Source organism: Panthera pardus, unplaced genomic scaffold (genome assembly GCF_024362965.1).
Source record: "Panthera pardus isolate Hobbes unplaced genomic scaffold, ASM2436296v1 HiC_scaffold_2, whole genome shotgun sequence".
Taxonomy (NCBI): domain Eukaryota; kingdom Metazoa; phylum Chordata; class Mammalia; order Carnivora; family Felidae; genus Panthera; species Panthera pardus.
In genome coordinates this window covers 46,307,539-46,329,689 of record NW_026526765.1, presented here as the reverse complement: position 1 = coordinate 46,329,689, position 22,151 = coordinate 46,307,539, and the positions used below count along the sequence as shown (strand labels likewise).

The window sequence follows — 22,151 nt, the reverse complement described above, 5'->3', positions numbered from 1 at the left end:
ATAATAGTTGCCACCAATTATTCTGCATTATCTGTGTGCTTAGAAGGTATGTTCCTGTTATGAACTCCATTCTGGAGTTAAGAACTGGGGTCTAATCCAGGCTCCTCAGCAAGCTTTGTGAGTCTGAAAGCCTCAGTTTCCCCATCTGCAAAATGGGATGAATTATGTGTGCCTGATAGGGCTGCGATGGGACTGGAATGATGTAATTCTGAAGCACAGAGGGCTGTAAGCAATCTGTATAGTGTGATTTGAACACATGGCAGCTGGGGGGCACTGGAGGCAGGCCATGCAGTTCCCCTCGGAGAAGAAATGGCGTCATATCCATGTCTTCCAGAAGTTCACATGGTTTTGAATATATTAGTTTGTTTTGAATAAGATACTGTTTCAGGGAGCTTACCAGCATGAAAGGACCTCACTCACGCTAGTTTGAGATATTTATAATGGTTACTGGATGCAGCTGGTGAAGAGTAGGAAAAAAACAATTTTACTTTATTTTTAAAAACCACTTGAAATACAGATTTGAAGGGGTACATGCACCCTGATGTTTATAGCAGCATTATCAACAACAGCCAAACAATGAAGAGAGCTGAAATGTCCATCGACTAATAAATGGATAAAGATGTAGTGTGTGTGTATATGTATATATATACATATATATGTATGTGTGTGTGTGTGTGTGTGTGTGTGTGTGTGTGTATGGGTGTGTATAGATATATATACATATATACCTGTACACACACATACATACATATAGTGGAATATTAGTGACCAAAAAGAATGAAATCTTGCCATTTGCAATGATGTGGATGGAGCTAGATGGTATTATGCTATGCAAATGAAGTCATCAGAGAAAGACAAATACCATATTTCACTCATATATGGAATTTAAGAAACAAAACAGATGAACATATGAGAAGGCGGGGAAGAGGAGAGAGGGGAACAAACCACAAGAGCCTCTTAATGATAAGAGAACAGATTGAGGGTTGATGGAGGCAGGTGGGTGGGGGATGGGCTCAATGGGTGATGGGCACTAAGGAGGGCACTTGTGATGAGCACTGGGTGTCGTATGTACCTGATGAGTCACTGAATTCTCCTGAAACCAATATTGCACTGTCTGTTAACTAACTAAAATTTAAATAAAAAAAAAACAAACCATTTGAATTTACTTCTAGGTTAATATATTATTTTATATAATATAGTTTTAAGCACATATGTGTATCTAAATGAATAAATGAAATGTCTGACTAATTCAACAACATCCTTAGGTGTTTATAGACAAGTTGGCCAAAAAATGGGAGGTGGCTGCCTTACACTGGGGTTTCGTTGCTTAAACTAATAAATGAATTTAGTCAAGTTGCAATTTCCCTGAAATGTGACTCATACTTGGGACAGAGCACTTTCATAACCACCCAGTCAGAGAGGTCCTATCATAACTTTTACGTGCGAGGAAGCTGAGGCCTTGCGATATAAGTGCCTTCCCCGAGGTCCCTCAGCTCATAAATGGCAGAGTCCAGAGTGGAATCTGGGGCTGGGTCCCCCCAGAACTAGGCAGCTCTGAGACCTCCAGGTAGACTGTACCTTCCTGGTTTGATCTTTCTTAAGCCTGGTCCAGACCCTATTACGGTCTTCTGCCAAGACCCCTGTCAGCACCTGTATTGCCTACAGAATGAATGGGCACCCCTGGCTTGCAAATAAGGCTCTCTGCCATCTGTTCTTCTCTTGATCACTTCTGGCCCTCTCCACATCCCCCGGACTCGTGTTGTGGATGCTGAGAACCAGCTGCGGTGCATTCACTTGTCTGTTGTGTTGGGCGCCGTCCTTCTCTTCCCATGAATAATGCAGCCCATACAAACATTCATTCACTCATTCATTTACACTGGACCTAGTCATTGGGCAGCGTTGCTCTAAAACCCTGTCAGAAGAAATGGAACAGAAACTCGCTGTCAAGGGTGGACCCAATGACCCAAACCTGATGATGTAACAGGGGAAAGGTGCTGGGACATGCTGACCAACTGCCAAGCAGTCTACCCATTTGCTCTGTCCTTCCACGTCCAAGCCTGAGAACATTCTCCGTACAAGACCCCACGTATTCATTACTGCCATAATCCTCACCCTTGTGAGCATCAGAATCATCTGGAAAGCTGGTTAAAATACAGACTGCTAGGGCCCCACCCCGAGGGTGTCTGACTCAGCAGGTCTGGGGTGGAGACTGAGAATCTGCATGTCTAACAAGTTCTCAGATGCTGCTGCAAAGGCTGGTCTGAGGACCACACATTGAGGACCAGTACATGCTGGAATAGTGACAACCCCTCTCAGGATAATGGTATTAGCTAGTTCACACAGACAGCCCTGTAAGTTTCGAGTTCTTAGTGCCCTTGTAGATGAGAAGATACGGGTTCAGCAGAAAGGGCAAGTGAGCTGTCCAAGGTCTCACTGAAAGTTCATTCCAAAGCCGGGCCTGGAGCCAAGGTCTTCGGCCTCTGTCTTGTCAGCCTCAAAGCTCTTTCCACTCCTGTCTTCTTGTAACTGTAGCCTGATCGCATCAACCATAACAATGCAAACATTAACAGCTACTGTTTATTGATCATTTATTACATGTCAAGGCACTGAGATAAGGTTTTAACACAGTTTGACTAACATCACGTTCACACCCATGCTGTGAAGTAAAGATTATTCTATCCCCATTTTACAGCTATGAAGCCCAGAGAGATTAAGCCACTTCCCCAAGGTCACACAGCAACTAGCTAATCAAGTCTGCACCAGAACCCAGGGGGTTTGATTCTGAAGGCCATGTACTTCATCCGATGGTGTTCAATGGTGTTCTAACATGAGGGTTCTGGTCAGAACAGCTACCACTTACCAAGTGCCTCCTTTTTGCCTGGCTCTAAGCCAGATGAATGTTTCATGCCATTTAGTTCTTAGAACAAAGCTCTGAAGAAGTTATTATCTCCATTTTTAGCAACGAAAGATGGAGGCATGGACACAGGTATGTGCTGGTTAGGAAGCCATGGATGACAGATGACCCTTGGGCCTTTGAGCCACCTTCCTGGAGGAATGGTGGGAGATGCAGGCCTCCACAGACACATTCATGGAATTTCAAAGGGCTTGCTGAGAGTCACGAGCAGAATGCTTTCCCTGCTCCCAGAAGGCGGCTCTTGGGAAGCCTGGGCACCTGTAGCCAGGAGGAAAATGCTGCACGCGGCAGAGCACGTTTGCGGCATCCTCGGACAGCTTAGCCAAAGAAAGAATTAGCACTAGGTTCTCAGCAGCAACTCTGCAGCTGGTCTGAGTCAGGTGGGGGGGGGGGGCGGGTAAGTGATGGGATGGGGGAGGTGTTGCCATGCAGGTCCTTGGATGGTAGCCCCAGATCACCTTCTGCCCCTTGGGCTGGCCTCTGGAAATCATTTTTCCCTCCTGAGCAGCAACGCAACTCCCCTTGGGGCTGGTGCTGACTTCTGGACCCTTCCTGTAAAAAGGGCCTCTGTCTAGGCTGGGCCCACCTTTCCTCCACCCCTCCCACTGGTGGAATGAGTTTAGAGTCAGGACATCTGGGATTTAGCTCCGGCACTGCCACCTTCTAGCCGAGGGACCCTGGTCCAGTCATGGAACCATTAAGGGCATCAGGCCATAACATCACCTGTACCCCATTTCTGGTGTGCTCCTGCCTTCTTTTCACACTATTTTACTTACTCCTCCTGACGACGCCATGAGTTTTACAGAAGGAAAGCCTGAGTTTTCTCATTTAAAATCTGCCCCAAAGCTGCAGCCTGAGACTGGGTTGGGCTTTGACACTATGTCAAACAAAGCAAACCCAGGGGCCCTGATACTTCCTGCCTCTGCTGGGATGCGTTTCCTCGTGGAACAAGACTGTCTCCTGTCTCCTCATGTGGCATTTCATGACTCCCTCGCTCACATGGACCTGCCCCTTGGGACCCTCAGGGAGGAGCCACTGCCTCCTCAGGCCCACCCTGCAGAGCTACGCTCCATCCTTCCCTGGGGTCTCCTCGCTGTCACTCCCTTCTCTGGAGGCCTCCCTTGGCGAGGGGTGGTGGTGGTGGACTCTCATGCCTGAACTTGCAAATGGCCCAAACACAGCACCGGGATGTATATGGTGGGGCGGGGGATGCTGGAAGGGCTGAAAAACCGTTTTTCCTTCTTAGTTTAAAAAAAAACTTCATTCTTTCTTTATAGAAGTGATATGTACTTATGATGAACATATTCATTGTTATAGAAATAGTAGAAGGGGACAGCTGCACCCTGGAGCCCTCCCGCCCCCCCCCCAATGCCACAAGGAACAGGAAACTTTCATGGCGTGCTGGGTCAGAGCACAGGCTCAGTCTGAAATCCCCGCTCCAGCCGTGTGAGTTTGTGGAAGTGACTTAACCCAAGCCTCAGTTTCCTCATCTACAACACGGAGAAAGTGAGAGCACCACCTCGGCTTTTAAAATAATATTCCATTGTTTAGATGTGCTTTTATTTATTCCCTAAGGATGTACATTTGGGTCCTGTCAATCTTCCCCCATTGGAAGTAAGGCCTCAACAAATAACTTCTACCCAAATCTCTGCTCATCTTTGCAGTTGTCTCCCTTGGATAAACTCCTGGGTATGGAATTTTGGGTCAAAGAATGTGCTTGCTTTGGTACATAACAGATTTAGCCAAATTGCTATTAACAAGAGGTATCCACTTATACCACTGCAAAGCCCACACCTTTCTCATGCCAGCTCATCCGTACTGTCCGGTGGAAGCATCCGGTCTCCTGGATCTCAGAGATGAAGATGTCCTAACCCTGGCCTCCTAAGGACACGGTGCAGTCCCCTTCCTGGCTCGTTCTACTGCCACCACCTCTAATCCAAACCACGCTTGCACCTGTGTAAGTCAAGGGACTTTCCCCACAGCATCGTATCCGATCCTCTCTCACGGGGCAGGTAGGAAAGCTGTGTCAGCACTGTCTGGGATGTGAGGGCCAAAGAGGTCAAGCAATTGGTCCAGGATCCCCAGATGGATGAACAGATGGATGGAAAGCCAAGATGAGAAGCCAGTGCCCTGCCTTCTCACCGAGTACTCTTCCCACAACACCACCACTACCAAAAGGTGTTGAGGTAAGACTAGGAAGAGTGGGGCAAAGGAAGTTTTATCAGATACAAATTGATGCCACTAACAGTTATTTAAAACACCTACTGTGGGCCACACACTGGGTATAGAAATGGCCTCCAGGGAACTCAGAGGCCAGTGGGTAAGACAGGTCACCCGTTGGGTCACAATTAACATGAGGAATTCAGAGCTAAGCCAGGAGTAACGTTGGGGTGGAGCCTCGTTAGCACAGGCAGCTCAGGTAAGGCTAAGTGGGAGCCTCTCAGACTAAGGAAAGGCATTTCCAGAAGAGTGAACAGTGCCTCCTTCCAAAGATGACCGGACACACGAGCCTGGGGCTTGTGAGCAGCTCCATATGGCTGTGCGGACACATCTGTGTGGACATCTGTGGTCTGCCCTGCCCCACATTCATTCCCCTTCTAGAAACAATGACTGGGCTTTCATTTGGGGAACCAGCTCATCTCCACTTTCCGGTCTCCAGGATGGACATGTGACTGCAGCTGACCAATCAGAACATGGCTCAGGGATGGGCAAGGAACCAGCAGGCCAGTGAGAATCACCTTGGGGACTTCTACAGGAAGGATGGGAAAGATAAACTCTCTTTCCAGTGGGATGCTGGGTCCACAGAGAGAAAGCCTGACCCGAACAGGAAGCCAACCGAGATGAAAGTTGTGCCAAGAGACTGAGAGACGGAGACCGGATGAGATGGGTTAGTCTCTGGATCCAGCCAGGCCTGGAGGGTCTGCCCTGGAATTTCAACTGTGTGAGCCAACTGATTCTGATTTTTGCCTTCAAACAGATGACTAGGGTCATCTGTAACCAAGAGTGCAGACTAATGCAATGCGGTAAGAGGATGGAGGGTGGAGAAATGAGCAGGGGTCAGCTCACGAGGCAGGTACAGGCGGGCTCTGGAGTTAAAGATTTAACCTGCCACCAGAACTGGGAAGATTCTAACCGCCAAACAGGAGAACTTCCATGGTGTGACTGTGCCTTTTGGAAACAATATGTCTCCTGGCTGAGAGAGTGTGTCGGAGGGGCGGGGGGGGGGGGGGGGTGATCAATGACTCTTCCAGAAATTTCAGAGCCTTAGAATACCTTTTCTAGGGTTTTCCCATCAGGATAGATGGCCTAGTCTGGAATTGGAGCCAATTATTAATTCATCAGTCCTGATGCCACATATCAATTTATCTTAATTTCTGAAAATGCACTCAGGCCTTTCAGACCAGTCTCTTTTGTCCATCACCAGGAAGAAAGGGGTCTTAGCAGAGATTAAGCAGAGGGAATATGGCCCTTTGAAAATGCTCCGCTCTGGCTCAAATGGAACACCCACATTTCAGGGAGGCGTCTCTGGCGGATGAATGGGCTTGCCTGTCTCCTCCGCACTGTGGCAGGCTTTCCACAGGGGCTCAGGAGACAATGCACAGGCAGATGGACCGCCACGGGCTCTGGGAACCCATGTTCTCAAAGCCAGGACAGAGAAAACTGAGGGAGGAAAGTCTCCCTTCCAGACCTGGGAGCCTCCTCATTACGCAGAGCCCTTTCCCCTCGAGAGTGAAGGACATTAATTGGATCAAATGGAAACAGGAGCCAGCCGCCTCCCCGCCTCCCGGACGAGAGATTTCCAATATGGCTTCATTACCAAGTCTTTTGTAAATAAACTGTGTGGAGAAAAATGCCATTTGTTCTGCTGTAATTGCCTGATGAGCATCATTAGATAGGTCTTTGAAACACACAGAATGAAATCATTTTGGGTTTGGGAATTCCTTTGTGCAACTCCTTCTCCATTCACTATTCTCCACAGAGGGTGTTTCTGAAGGGGGACTTCTTGACCATGGAGGCTGGTTTCTGGCCAGCGATCTACCTGCTCTGAGTGTGTCACAAACACGTATTTATTCAGTGCCTCCTCGATGTCAGGCAATCCTTTCGGTACCTGGGACACAGCAGTGAGTGAAACACACAAACAATCCTACCCTATCGAAGTTGACATTCTGGTGAGCACTCAGAACACAGGTGTGCCCATTTCTGGGCACACTTGGCAGAGAACTTGATAAATCAAGTTTGCTCGATGGCTGTATTGACAAACTGTGAAGTTAAAAGTCCTTTGATTCCTTGTGTGTGATTGCACCGTACCCATAAGGATGCAACATCTGGAAAGCTAGACTGCACCGGGCTACGGATACCCAATGACATCTGTGCCATCACTTGCCAGACCTGCACCCATGGCAGACATCACTCATCAGTCGCCACCCTCGTTCTGATCAGCTTGGATGCAGCTTCGGAATACATATCAACACCGCGCTGGGTCCCCCTATCCCAGAGCAGATCAGAGATGGCTGGGAGAGGAAATCTATTTGCTACTTCTCACTTAGACGGTCATTAATTCACTTCACTGAGAGACTGTAGAATATCCCAGTAAATTAAGAACGAGCCCAGGAGGAGGCAAAAACAGAAGAAAGGGGGGAAAGACCACTGCCAACTTCTCAGGCTAGTTTCCCTCTCTAGTGTTCTCTCCTGTCCCTAAAGAGGCCCAGGAAACGTGGCAGGTCACAACGCAGGCTTTGAGTCAGGCCCCCCTGGGGTCAGGTCCTGGTTCCGCTATTTCCACCTGTGTGGGGCCTTGGGCTGAGCCCCTTGTGTCTTCCTGTGAAATGGGTATAATGATGACACCGCTCTGCTAGGGTTGCTGAGAGGATTAAAGAAGCCAACACATGTGAAGGGCTTGGCATAGGGTCCCGTCAGCTCCGAGCAGGGTTGAAATTCAGCTGTTGTGGACCAGAGCTGATACAGACTTGTGTCCAGCTGGTATCTGCTCTGACTGGTTGGTGCCTGGGCTGCCATCGCCATTAAACACTCTGAACACCAACCGTGGACGTGAGTGTTGGTTAGGTTAGGGGCTGGTCCCCTTCGGGGAGACAACTTCAGATCTCTGGAAGTAAAACAGACACAGCCCGCCCTTCAAACTCAAACGATGTTTTGGTAGAATTCCAGGTCATTCTTTTCTTGCTACTCAAGAATTTATGTTCCCTAGTTCTGAACTGCTCAACCAGAGGTGTACATGGTGATGGCAATGATGTCGATAACGAACATAATCTTTGGGACGTTGTTAGGAAGCACCCAACCGTCATGGTCGCGTTTAATCCTCTGAACAACCCCGTGAAGATTCAAGTATCATTAAGCAGATTTTGTGGCAGCAGAAACTGAGGCTCAGTGAGGTGAGTCTTCCTTGTCTGAGATCACACAGTCTGTTGGAAGTGGCAGGGCCGGGATCTGACCCCAGCACCGAAGTCTCAATCACAGTGTCCCGCCTAAAAAGTTGATGCCCGATTCAGGGGGCATCAGGGTTGTGTATTCACAGGGCTTGGCCCAGTAGTGGTGCCGCTGGCCATCCCTCGCGGGCTGGGGGTATGCCCTTCCAGGAGCCCTGGGGATTTAGACGCAGACCCTGGCCAGACGTAAGGGGGCACGGGACAAGCTAAGCCTCCCCTCAGAGGGACCGAGCCTCTGTTTGTCACCTGAGACCAATATGGAATCCCACAAATGAAGGGGAGGAAGTGGCCCCAGAAGGGTGGGTGGCTAACTAGTAGCCACCACGCCCTCAACTACCATTGTCAGCAAGCTTCTACAGCACATGGGCTGCTCTGATAGAGTAAATATTTACTCACTGGATCTTGAATAGTTTCTACCCATTTTTAATTGCTGGCTGTGTCCCCGGGTTGCATGTTAAACACTTCTAAGATATTATCTTGTTCGCTCTTTGCAATAGCTCTGGAAGACAGGTAGTATTATTATTCTGTCATTTCAGACGAGGAGAGAAAGCTAATCTAAACTTGCCCCAAATCACACAGCTCCTGAGTGGTGGAACTGGGATTTGAACCCACACTTTTCTGACTCCACAGCTTGAGCTCCTGCCCAACGGTCTCTACGACCAACTCCAGCAGTGGTGGATACAGAGAAAGCACACTTGAGAGGGGTGGCCACGACCCACTAAGGCTAACTGGGAATCTGCGAGGCCACGGGCCATCCCCAAAGCACAGCATCCCTCCAGGCCTGTGTGTCCCACTTACCCCGGCTTCTCTTCCCCCCTGCTGGTTTGCTGGACACCTCACTGGGAGACACCACCTTTACTGGAAGCAAGACCTGTCTTATTCCAACACTGCCATCCTAAGAAGGGGACGACGTTAAGGTAAATGGCAGTCAGAGCTTAGCAGCCTAAGGAGACACCCCACCTCCACTATACACACGCAAGAAGGAGTGGCCCATGGCCTCTGACTTGTCACCTGAGGAGCAGGGGCTGCTGAACCCTGAGCATCCAGAGTCTTTCCAGGCTCAGAAAGCCAAGGGGGTGTGGCAAAGAAGGGGGCTTCCGAAGAGCCGGCTCACCTTGAATGAGATTTCATACTGCTCCCCTCCCCAGATCTCCAGGCCTGGGTCGTACCCACCCAACTCCCAGAACCATTTCCGATCCACAGCGAACAGTCCACCGGCCATCACGGGAGACCTGTCAGGGAAGAAGAGTGTGGTGTGAGGACAAAACGTCCCAGTGGCAGGCTCCGAGTGCACGCTGACACTGCTATTCCCCCGGGGAAGGTACTGCACACTGCCCCAAGGGCACAGCCTATGTGTCTAGCAGGGAACCCAACGCCCCTCCAAGGGAGGGCCCAGGCTGTCTTCTTTCTCGGCCATGACTTCCCTTCTTAAATACTGCATTTTAATCAAATGGATCCAGAGCTCCTTTCCACAGTCACTTGTGAGAGGAAATCACAGTAACGTGCGCCTTGCAGTGGCATGGTCTATGCCTCTCCAGTGCTCCCACGGGTTAAATGGTCTGAATCGGGTCCCTCTGGGCCTGTCTGCACAGTAGAATCTCTTAGATGACAAAACACGCAGCTGTCTGGGCCCTACCCCAGACCTAGGAAGCTATCCCTGGGTGGTGGAGTCTAGGAATGCGTGTTTTCAAACAGGCTCCTTGGATGAGTCACCCTCAGGCTGCCCAGCACTGGACAGGAGTTCTGCTGAGAGTTTGCAGAGGAAGACACAGCTTCTGCTCTTTCAGGTAAACTGGGCTAAGACGAACTCTGCACATTCACTGTCTCATTACCCACTGAGCGCCAGCTGAGCCGTAGATGCTGGAAGAATGTGCAGGTAAATCAGAGCTGGCCTGGGACTTTGGGGGATGCTAGTGTGGCTGGGCAGCTGCCTCTCAGGACAGAAGGACCCAGAAGATGGGTGGGGGGTACCAAGGGCCTCTGGGAGGTGCAGACGGCACTAAAGGAACATGGAAGGAGCGAGTGTCTGCCACCAGGTTTTGGGAGTGACGAGGGAGGCTGGGGCAAGAGTCAGGGAGGGGTGCTCGGGGTGGTGGCATTTGAGGTGGGTTTTGTTTGGACAAGTGGGCAATGAGGGGAGAGGAAGGTACCCTGGAGGGGAAAACCACAGGAGCAAGGGCACAGAGATGATAAATGGGGCAGTGCCACGGGTAACAAGTCAGCACGGCATCATGCCAGGCCAAGGGCAGGGCTGGCATGCTGCAGCCTGCCTGGGTCCCCCTGGTGCCTCACACGGGGCTGGCATCTGAGGGGCCGCTGGTACTCGCTGAGTGACAATCTCTCAGAGTGACCGTGTCCTTGTCCTGCTCCACTGGAAGACTCCAGACCCTCAAACCAAGGAACATTCCAGCAGCGAACTCCACACCACCTCCTGGCCTTGGGAACTGCAGGTTCATGGGAATTGGGCTGATTTAAGAAGAACTTAGCCGACCCACGTGCCTCCCACGCTTCATGTAGCAGATGAACCTTGACAGCATGGCAGGGACTCCTTTAAAAGAAGATCCCCTTGAATATTCACTGAGGGCTTGAATGTGGCAGGTGGTTGACTGAACTGATGATTTAATAAAATGACTGCTCCTTGAATTGACCTCATGAGGTGGGCCTCATCCTTATTATCCCATTGACACGTGTAGAAACCGGAGCACAGACCGGGAGGTAACTTGCTCCAGGCTTCAGAGCTACTAAGCAGGATTCGAATCTCTAATCTATGCCAGAGCTCACACCCTCAGGGCCACAAAACTCTGTCTCCTATCAGGGAGGAGCCATGGAGAGGCAGGTGATGAGTGAAAAGGACAGGGGAACAGGGATGGGGAAAGTGTCACTCCACTCTCCTTTACCTTTGGTGGGATGTGAGATGAAGTGTTTAACCACTGAACCCCGTATCGCCCGCTGAGCGACCTCGGGCCACATGCGGCTACTGAGCACCCGGAATGGGACTACTCTGAATTGAGTTGTGCCGGAAGTGTAAGGTACACACTGATTTCCAACACTTACTGTGAAAAAAATAATAGGTCTCATTGACCATTTCAGGGATGCCTGGCTGGCTCAGTCGTGGGGTCTGCGGCTCTTGGTCTCGGGGTTGAGAGTTTGAGCCCCACACTGGGTGTAGAGATTACGTACATATAAAATCTTAAAAAAATAATTTCCAAGTGTTGGTTACATGTTAAAGTGAGACTATTTTAGATATACTGGGTTAAACAGAGTATATTACAAAAATGAATCTTACCTGCTTCTCTTTACCTTTTTTTATGTGGCCACCAGGAAATTTAAAAGTATTTTTGTGGCTCCCATGATTTTCTACTGGACGGTGCTCATTTAACATCTCAAAGCCTGTCCCCCCATCTACACAATGAACATGTAGCTACATTTCCTAGCTCACGTTGCTGTTATAGTTCTGAAAGTACCCAGTACTATGAAACATACAGTGTCTAATATCAACTTTCCTTTGTCTTCTGAAGATGGTGGGGTTTGGGTTTTTTGGCTGGAGCCATACACTGCCTGGAGAGGCAGGGAGCGTTTCTGAGCCAGGGCTTCATGGGAAATCAAACCCAAGACTCTGCATGCGGAAACCAGCCTGGGCGGGAGCCCGGGGCAAGGACCTAGGAGCCACGGTGGAGCAGGGAGATCAGCCTTAAGGCATTTTGGATGCTGGATGCTGGCCTCCAGAGGGAGGCCTCTCCTCCAGCCCCATCTGTTTCCTGCCCGTGTTCAGCAAGAACAACAACAACGGTTCTGAGTGTCTAGTGTCTACCACTCACTTTACCGACATCATCTCCAGCTCTCACAAAGCTCTATTAGGCCCCTTTTCAGACGGAGAACTCTGGAATTCAGAACAGGGACATACTCTGCTCAAGGGCATGCGGTTACTAAGCGGATGAGCTGTGGTTCCAACCGGGGTCGGCCACCCAAGCCCATGTCCTTCAAACATCATTCTGTCGCCCTGGGCCTGCGGATTGTTCACTTGAGGGCACCGTGGAGCGGTGTGCAGGAAATGACCACGATTTTTCTAGTGGCCTCTCTCCTGGGTTTTGTCCAAGTACAATACAGAAAAGATACTTTTGGAAAGAATCGGAAGATACAAAGGATGGAGGGTCCCTCGGGAAGCATCTAGACCAGTGGGTCTCAACTGTGACCACACAGTTCGCATCGCCTGGGAGCTTTAAAGACTATTGATGCCTTGATCCCATCCCAGACTCTGGTGCGACTGGTCTTGGGTGGCGGGTGGCCCGGTGGGTGGCCTGGTGGGTTTTGTTTGTTTTTACAAGCTGCCCAGGTGATGCCAATGTGCAGCCAGGGTTGAAAGCCATTGTTGCAGGGCAGGCCCAACCCCTTCAATATCCAGGTGAGACGACTGCGGCCCTGGGGGGACGGGGTGGGGGGCGGGGGGGAACTACTGGGGCCTCTGCTAATAAGCAGCCACATGACCTGGCCTTACCCTCTCCTCATCCTGCAATGAGGAAGATGAACGTGCCGAGACCCATCCACATAGGGGCCACGACTAAGCTTATGGTACTGGTTCAAACCACAGGGGGTTCTGGTTACCCTGAAAATTCTGTTCTCTGGAGTACCCCATTCCGACCTCAGCCTCTGCTGTGTGTCACCTCGGGCAAGTCTCATGTCCTCCCTGAGCCACAGGGTCTGTGCCAGTCAAGGGTGGAGGATTCCAATTACACCCTGGGGCTCTGTTGTGAGGGTTGTGTGCGGTCATGTCGGCTGGGACTGCTCTGCCGGCTCAGCTCAGATGTTGGCTACTCCTTTTGTTGGTATTACTCTCCAAGAACTCGGGGCAACTGGGGCCTCGGGCGTGCGGAGGGTGCTAACTGCATGATGTTGCCTTGGGTTCTGACAGTAGCGGTTGGCCATGTTCAGGAGACCAGAGGTCAGGGGAAGAACACAGACGTCTGGCCTGCTCAAGCGGCACGGGGCTCCACCCATGCCCTCTGCCCTCAGCTCACGCGACTCCCTTTGCCCAGCCACCTTTTATTTCCCTGAACAAGCGGGGCCTCTTCGCCCCTCTGAGCCCTCCCTTGGGCCCACAGCATCAGAGGCTCTCCTCAGGAACCCTGGTGTGCCCTGTGCCCATGACGATGGCTGAGCTGCCAAAAGACCCCTTTCTCAGGTGGGGAGTGTGAGGCGCAGGGAAGCTGGAGTTCACTGAGGCCAAGCTGTGGTTAGGCAGGTGTGGATAATGGCCTCCCAAAGAAGCCAATGCCTAATTCCTGGAACCTGGGGATATGTCACCTTACACAGCAAAGGAACGTTGCAAATAGAATTCAAGTGAGGGATCTGAGATGGGGAGATTGTCCTGGCGGGCCCAATATAATCACAGGGGTCCTCATATGTGAAAGAAGGAGGCAGGAGGGTCAGAGTTAGAGAAGGAGATGTGATGATGAAAGCAGGTGCCGCAGAGAGATAGTTGGGGGAGGGGGGGTGGGAGAAGGAGGGGGAGTGATGGTGGAAGGAAGGAGGGGGAGACTTGGACATGTTAGGTTACTGGCTTTGGAGATGGAGAAGGTGGGACACCTGGGTGTCTCAGTGGGTTTAACGTCCCATTTTGGCTTAGGTCATGATCTTGCGGTTCCTAAGTTCGAGCCCTGTGTCGGGTTCTGTGCTGACAGCTCAGAGCCTGGAGCCTGCTTTGGATTCTGTGTCTGCCTCTCTCTGCCCCTCTCCCGCTCAGCTCTGTCTCTCTCTCTCTCAAAAAAACGATCATTAAAAATATTTTTTTGGGGGCGCCTGGGTGGCTCAGTCGGTTGGGCGTCCGACTTCAGCTCAGGTCACGATCTCGCGGTCCGTGAGTTCGAGCCCCGCGTCGGGCTCTGGGCTGATGACTCAGAGCCTGGAGCCTGCTTCCAATTCTGTGTCCCCCTCTCTCTCTGCCCCTCCCCCATTCATGCTCTGTCTCTCTCTGTCTCAAAAATAAATAAACGTTAAAAAAAAATAAAAAAATAAAAAAAATATATTTTTTTGAAGACGGAGAAAGGAGCCACGAGCCAAAGAATGTGGGCAGCCTCTAGAAGCTGGAAAGGGCAAGCAAACCGACTCTTCCCTAGAACCTGCCTACACCACGCCTTTAGCTCAGTTAGACTCCTTTTCACACTTCTGATCTCCAGAACTTTAAGAGAATAAATCTGTGTTGTTTTAATAAGCCAGTAAATTTTGGGTAATTCATAATTGGGAAACTAATACAGCAGAAGACTGGACTTTGGCTTTGTACCCAAGGTCTTTCCACATCTCTAGGAAGGGAGCCAGAGTGGCTCACAGGGCAGCACAGGAGGAGCCCCAGAGAGACACGGGCTCTAATTCTGGCCTAGCACTGACTCACTGTATAAGTGAGGCCCCCCCTTGTCCTGGAGCCGCAGTCTCCCCATTTGCAAGGGACTGGTGTCCATCACCTGTAGGTCCCCTCAGCTTTCACATTCTAGGATGTTGCGGGTCCACTCCACACATCGACCCCTAAACTTCTACCATGGGACAAGCTGCTATTTCCTAACACTTCCAAGAGGGCCTAGCTGAATGATGGGACAGCTGTCTCCAGGGGCAGACAGGCCTGCAGGTGCACCCAGCCTTTACTGCTTCATAGCTGTGAGACCTGGAAAAGGTGCTTAACCTCCTGGAGCCTTGGTGTCCTCACTTGGAAAATATGGATAATAATTTTTACTACGTATGGTTGTTGGGGATTAAAAAGGATCAGCATGTGATACGCTCAGCACTGTGCCTGGCATTTAGAAAGTGTTCAGCAAGGCGTGGTGGTGGTGATGCTGGTTCTTGCTGACCACGGGGTGCTAGGCTTGAGGGAGAGAGCAACTCTGTTCATCCCCAGCTGGCAGGAACACCGCACAGAGGTGGCCAGCTGGGAGGTCCCTAAGCTGAGGCTCTGAGACAGCCTGGGAAGAGCTGTGCTTCCAGTTGGGGATGTTTGCCCTGGTTCCCTTGCAGTGGACTTTTAGGGGGAGGTGGCGGTCCCGAGTAGGGTGTGTTGGCGAGGGGTCACTAGGTCAGCCACTGGGACCAGCCTAGGTCACTTGTACTTACTCAAATGGGTCGCTTGGGTCAGCTTTCTGAAGTTCTGGAGGAATCGGTATCCGCTTATAGTACATCTCCCAGTCAAAGGCGCCCCGCATGGCATCGCCCGCCTGCGTTTCGTACCGAAAGTCATCATGGTCGATCACGTCAATCATCGGGCACACAATGGTCTTGCGGTTCCGGGCAATGCGGTCTGAAGAAGCCAAGAGATGCCCATTACAGAGGCAGGACAGGGGAGCAGCTAGGTCCACGACCCTGCTCTGCAGCTTACTTGCATTCTTAATGTGTTCCCTGAGTGACTTCTCCGAATGCTCGAGTTTGAGAATCCCAAGAGCAAGGGAGAGGGCAGGCTTTAAGAAAGATGGACCAGGGCTCCCGTCCCAGTCCTGCTACCTGCGAGCTACATAAACAATGTCTCTGAGCCCCAGTGTTCTCCTCTGTGAAATGGGGAGAAGAGGTTCAGCACCACAGGCTGGTAGGAGGACAGGATATGACGACGGTTTGAGGTATCCAGCACGGTCGCCTGTAATGGTCAGCGCCATTGCAGAGAGAGATTAATTTCCTTCTGGGAGGGCTCCTGTTCTGGCCCTGTCAGGCTCCGCATTCTGGGTCCTAAGCTTGACTCATGGCCGAAGTAGCCAGGCACGCCAGCTCCTCAAAACTTCCCAGCTATGGTCAGTGAACAAGTGGTCCTCCTTGCGAGAGAGTTTAGCTCGCTTTTTCCAACAGCCAGAACTACTGAGGGGGGCATGTACTATCCCATGAACTCCTCCTGACTGATGTACAAGCAAAGCCTGGCAGACCTCTGCCCTGCAGGAATGCTACAGGCTAGGTGATTCAAGATGGCAAGGGCAGTCCCTAGCCAGATGGCTTTTTACGGTCCCCGTTAAGCCAGGGAGAAGCTGATTCTATACAACGCACTCTGCCCAACCTACCAACCAGAATTTTAAGCTTTGGTTTGTTCTGTTCTTCGATGTTCCTTCTGCCAAGAAGCCGTGGCTGCAGCTTGGGGGTGCCAGTGATAAAGGGGCCAGTGGGCTGTGCTGGGGTGCCTGGCTGCTTGGGCCAGCAGTCAAGTTCAAGGGTGGGAATGTGGAGTCTGGTAGGGCCAGTGTAGGCTGGCATCTGCCTGGGGCTTGGGGTTCATCAAGTACTTTTTTCTTCCAGGAGAGAAAGCAACATTCTTGCCCTTTTCTAAACTGCAAGACAACAATCCATAGATGGGTCATTAAATTGATCGAGTGTGTGTGTGTGTTTGTGTGTGTGCATGTGCATGTGTATAATGAACCAGGAAAGAATACTGAGTGTCAGGGTGCATTCCACCTGATAAGAAAAAGTACTTTTTTAGGAAACAGGTTTCCGTTATATTGCATGGGTGTGTATCTGTGTACTGGATTGAGATGTCCAATGTATTTCTAACTGTGGCACATTGGTTTAAAAAGTCTGAGAAGTGCTGCTTTCGGCAGTGTGTCCTCTGGGGTACCAGTGCCCGATGTACCTATGGTGTGTTTAAAAACTGCCAGGGCTGCTCCTGCCCCAGGTGCACCGAATCAGAATCTGTGGGGGCAGAGCTTGGGTCTGCCTTGTGAACAGACTCCCTAGGGATTCTAATGAAGTCGAAGAAACTTCTCCAGGGAAAGATCTAGAGAGGGGCCTCCCTTCCTAATTATAATTATTCACGCCCATGCAGGGGATTTCACTTCTGGAAAGGCTCTGGGCCGTGGCTCTGCTGCAGGCTGGCTGAGAGCGGGAGGTTTGAGGGGTCAAGGCTTAGCATCAGCGAGGCAGCATTCCAGGGTGCTGCGCTCACTTGGGGACAGAATGCCCAGGTCCCAACCCTGGCTTTGTCACCTACAAGCAGTATAACCTTGACAAAGGTTATCTGATGCCTCTGAAACCTCGCTTCCCTGCCAACAAAATGGAGGACGACAGCACCTGTCTCATGGGGTTCCTGTGAAGACCAAGGGGGACGGTGGGGCCAAGATGCTTAGCTCAGACTCTCGCACATTCACACATCCCATTAGTGCTCCGTGGACATTGCTGTGACCAGGATTGCCGAAAGAAGCTCAGAAGCTGAGCACCTTCCTCATTCTCTTTGCTCTTTAGTTTTCTCATTTTTTCTACGTAGATAATAAGGCCTGGCCTGTCTACATTCCCATGTAACTGTCAAATTCAAAAGTGGCTGTGGCCTAAAAAGCCAAGGGACTAGCGGAGCCATGATGATGATGATGATGATGATGATGATGATGATGGCAGAAATGAGGATAAACAGTGGCTTTCCTTTGGGGGACTGAATCCTTCTCTCTGGCTCAGGAATGCCTCATCTGCACAGAAGGCAGAGAGAGCTGTGCATGGAGGTGTTAATGGTTTTGAGACAAAGCCCTGATGCGCTCTGTCGGCTGCTCATATTAACAGGGACAGACTTTTGCATCTACACCATTGGTTCACATTTCTATTGGAAAAAGAAAAAATAAAAAGAGGGAGAATGTTTCCTCCATGTATTCTGCAGATTATGAAAATTACCCTCATATATTTCCATAGAAACAGAGTTAAGGGCTATTTAGACTCCCAGCTCAGCTTTGTGGCCCTCCACTTCGAGTCACTGAATGACCCAACAAATGAGTTGTTCCTTCAGCACTATAAATTAGGTGATTTATGGTGAGACTTTTTTCTTTCTCTTTTTCTTTTTCTCTTTCAGTAATAAGAGGCAGATGCAGAGACCTCTTGGTTTAATTAAATACGGAGTTTACCAGAAAATCTGGGTTATATCCTTTTCCTAACCCAGTGGGACCCTGGACCCTTGGGATCAGAAGCGTATCATCTAATACTGAAGTTCCATGCTGATCTGTGTTAGAAAACAAATTGGCTGGATTAGCCCATTCAACCGTGTGGGTTTTGCTTTCTGTTCTCACCTCTGCCTGATGGTCTAACCAGTGCTCGTCCAAGTGTGGTCCTCAGACCAGCAGTGCTGGCACCACCTGGAAGCTGCTTAGAAATGCAGCTTCTCAGACCCTACCCCAGACCTCTCCAATCAGAAACTCTGGGGTGGGGTCCAGCACTCTGTGTTAGTGAGTCTTCCAGGTGATTCTGACACAGGCTCAAGTTGGCCCTGAACTACAGTCTCCTTTGCTTCCTGAGCTTTCTGTTATGGTGAGCATCCCCATTCATTTGTGAGTTTTAATTTCTCCCTGGATTGATAATGCTTCTCCAATCTGTCTCTGGCCTGTCCCTCACCTGATTCCCAGTCTCAGTAGGACATTTCCTCTTTGATGTCCACCTGTTAGCACCAGCTCATCACCTTCCACAAATCTGAACTCCGCAGAATTCAGACCTGCTTCTTCAACAAGCTATGAGGCACCTCACTGCCCAGCATCCAATCCTCTTGTCTCCTTTCTGTCCACATGGCTATTGATGGATGACTTCTGGATCATGCTGCCCTGTCCACAGCCCTTTCCTGATAGCTGCTGGAAATTCTCCAGAGAGGAAATGAATTTAGGGAGGCAGTGTGATTTCTGACCATGGACAAAATTTGGGGCCAGAGAGATGGTAACTTTGACACTTATGACCCAAGGGAACAATATTGAGTCACTCAGTATCTCCAAACCTCAGCTTCTTCTACTATGAAATGGGGACACTTTTGACCTGGCATGGTTTTGTGAGGACTGGAGATAATGCTTATCACTTCCCTGGCTCAGTAGCAGGGCACTGAATGTTAACTATTCTAGTTGCTAGGATAATGTCCCTCCACAATGTGGCTCCTACAGCAGACAGCCTTGACTTGCTTTCCAATAAAACTTGAACTAATCTGGGAGAGGGAATCATGTAACTAGACTGTAGTGTGCTGTAGGACTTTGGGTAAGTCACTTCCCCTCTCAGCTTCCTTCTCTGTAAAACGAAGGGACAGGACTCGAATGGATTTTTAAGGTCTCTGTGAGCATTCCTGAATCCCTCGTGGCACCTGGCATTGGATGGCAGCATCTCAAGCAGTCAAGAGAACCCTTGTGGATGATCCCTGCAGAAGGCCGGGGCCCACCTTGCCTTGGGAGGGTCTCTTACCGAGCAAGGGGGGGAGCCAGTTGACATTGGCTTCACAGTGTGAGTCTAAGAATGTGATGACATCCCCAGTTGCTGCAGAGGCCCCCAGCATCCGGGTCCTTATCAGCCCTTCCCGCTTCTTGGTTCGAAGAATTCTCACACTGGGGAAGAGGGCCATATAGTCTTCAAGTGGCTTCTTCAAGTGTTCTGTGAGACAGACAGAAGAAGACAGATGGACAGATGGGTTAGAACAGCTGCTTAGTAATCACTCTTGTGACTGCTCCCTTACGTGTGCACCGTATTTTATAGTTTATTTTTTTATTAAAAAAATTTTTTTAACGTCTATTTATTTTTGACAGAGAGAGAGAGAGAGACAGAGAGAGAGAGAGCATGAGCGGGGGAGGGGCAGAGAGAGAGGGAGACACGGAATCTGAAGCAGGCTCCAGGCTCTGAGCTGTCAGCACAGAGCCTGATGTGGGGCTCGAACCCATGAGCTGTGAGATCATGACCTGAGCCGAAGTTGGACGCTCAATCGACTGAGCCACCCAGGCGCCCCTGTACTTTATAGTTTAGACACAGCTTTCCCATATAATGCCTCATGGGACCTTTCAGATATGGCCAACGAGGACAGGGACCACCACCTGCATGCTGTAAATGGGGACTCCGAAGCTCAAAGAAGTCCAGGGATAGTGCCAGACCTGGAACACACAGAGATCATCTGCGTGAGAGTGTGGGCAGTGGTGGTTTATGCTTGGCTGATACCTCTTCCCTCATTTTCTGGCATCAACACTCTGATTTTTCTTGGTGAAACTGCCCCTCCCATTTTCCATCCATTACACTTTGGTGGGGCTCACCCCACCCCTGGATCCAAGGGGGAGGAGCAGGTAGGATGGGCCTGACCAATCAGGGCATTTCATTTCCTTGCCTACAGTGATTGGTTCAGGAATGGCCATGTGACCCGAGTTGATCCAAATAATGAATCCTGAGAAGTTTTTTTTTTTTTTTTTTTTTTCAGAACTACTGAAAAACCAGGCCCTTTCTTCTCATTAGAGTTGCTAACTTGGCTGGCCATAAATCTGGAGCTGCTGGTGACATCTTTGGCAAATGAGGTGATAAGAGTTGGGGGAGGGGCAGTTCTGCTGACATTGAAGTAAACATGTAAAAAGAATCAAGAGATGGAAATTATTCTGATGGCATTTTGATTCCCCAGATCCCTCTGTGCCTAAAGCAGATAGACTCCTAAATGTTCTTACTACACACGAAACAAATTCCTCTTCTTGTTCATGCTAATGTGGGTTGGGTTTCTATACTGTGCCTGGTAAAGTCATTCTGAACAAATCTCAAAAATTATCTCTTTTTACTAAAAAAGTCCCAGCCTTAACACTGGTGTCTCTTTAGTTTAATCAGGGTTAGAGCACTTTATGAAAAATCTAGTATGGCTACAAAAAAAGTCCTAACGTTTATACCACACTTAATGATGAAATAGCGAATGCTTTTATCCGATGATCAGGATAAAGGCTGTATTCTCTCTCACCACTTCCATTCAGCATTGTACTAGAACTCCTAGCCAGTGCAACTGGCAAGATAAAGAAATAAAGGCATAAAGATTGGGAAGAAAAAGGTAACAGTATCTTTACCTGTAGATGACATGATTATTTACATAGAAAAATCCTAAGAAATCTACAAAGAAGCTAGCAAGATTTCAGGATACCGGTTTAAATGTTGATTTAAAAATTAGTTGTATTTCTAAGTACTGGCAGATTAAAAAAAAAACTTGGAAAATTCAATTTAAAATAGTAAGCATACAATTTGCAATTTAACAAAAGAAGTAAAATCTGTATACTTTGAAACTGCAAAAACACTGTTGAAAAATATTAAAGACTAAAATAAATGGAAAGACAGTCTGTGTTCATGGATTGGATGACTTAATATTGTTAAGATGGCAATACCTCCTATGTTGATCTAAATCAACATTTAGTGAGATCAAAATCACAGCTGATCTCTTTGCAAAAATTGACAATTGACAAGCTGATCCTAAAATTTATGGAAGAGATCAACAGATCCAGGATAGCTAAAAATCTTTTGATTACTTACACATGAACATTTACAGCAATACTACTCACAACAGCCAAAGATTGGAAATAACTCAAGCTTCCATCACCTCAAGAATGGATAAACAACTATGAAATATATTCATACAATGGAATATCACTCAACCATAAAAAGGAATGAAGTACTGGTACATGGTACCATGCAGATGAACCTCAAAACATTACACCAAATAAAGGATGCCAGCCACAAAAGGTCACATGTTGTATCATTCTACTTGTATGAAAGTCCAGAATAGGTAAATTTATAGAGCCAACAAACAAATTAGTGATTACCAGAGACTGGGGTAGAGAGAGATGGGGAGTGACAACTCAATGGGTATGGTGTTTCCTTTTGGAGTGATAAAACATTTTGGAACCAAGTGATGGTTGCACAACATTGTGAATGTACTAAATGCCAGTGAATTGTATACTTTAACATGGTTAATTTTTATGTTATGTGAATTTTACCCCAATTAAAAAAAATGGGTAAAAGATCTGAATAGGCACTTCTCCAAAGGTGATATACAAATGGCCGATAAAAACATAAAAGGATGTTCAACATCCTTAGTTACCAGGGAAATG

The 22,151-nt window shown here is 49.1% G+C and overlaps 1 protein-coding gene across 2 annotated transcripts in view; it reads right to left on the bottom strand.

Moving 5' to 3' along the window:
• The window catches only part of GALNT10 (polypeptide N-acetylgalactosaminyltransferase 10), a 222,783-nt gene that overhangs the window by 21,302 nt on the left and 179,330 nt on the right, over positions 1-22,151 (bottom strand). For both annotated transcript variants that reach the window (XM_053907053.1, XM_053907052.1), the window contains exons 5-7: positions 19,501-19,686; positions 15,454-15,637; positions 9,473-9,590 (exon numbers count right to left, since the gene is read on the bottom strand). In XM_053907053.1, the coding sequence (XP_053763028.1) occupies positions 9,473-9,590; positions 15,454-15,637; positions 19,501-19,686 (488 nt within the window). The remainder of the gene's footprint in view (positions 1-9,472; positions 9,591-15,453; positions 15,638-19,500; positions 19,687-22,151) is intronic.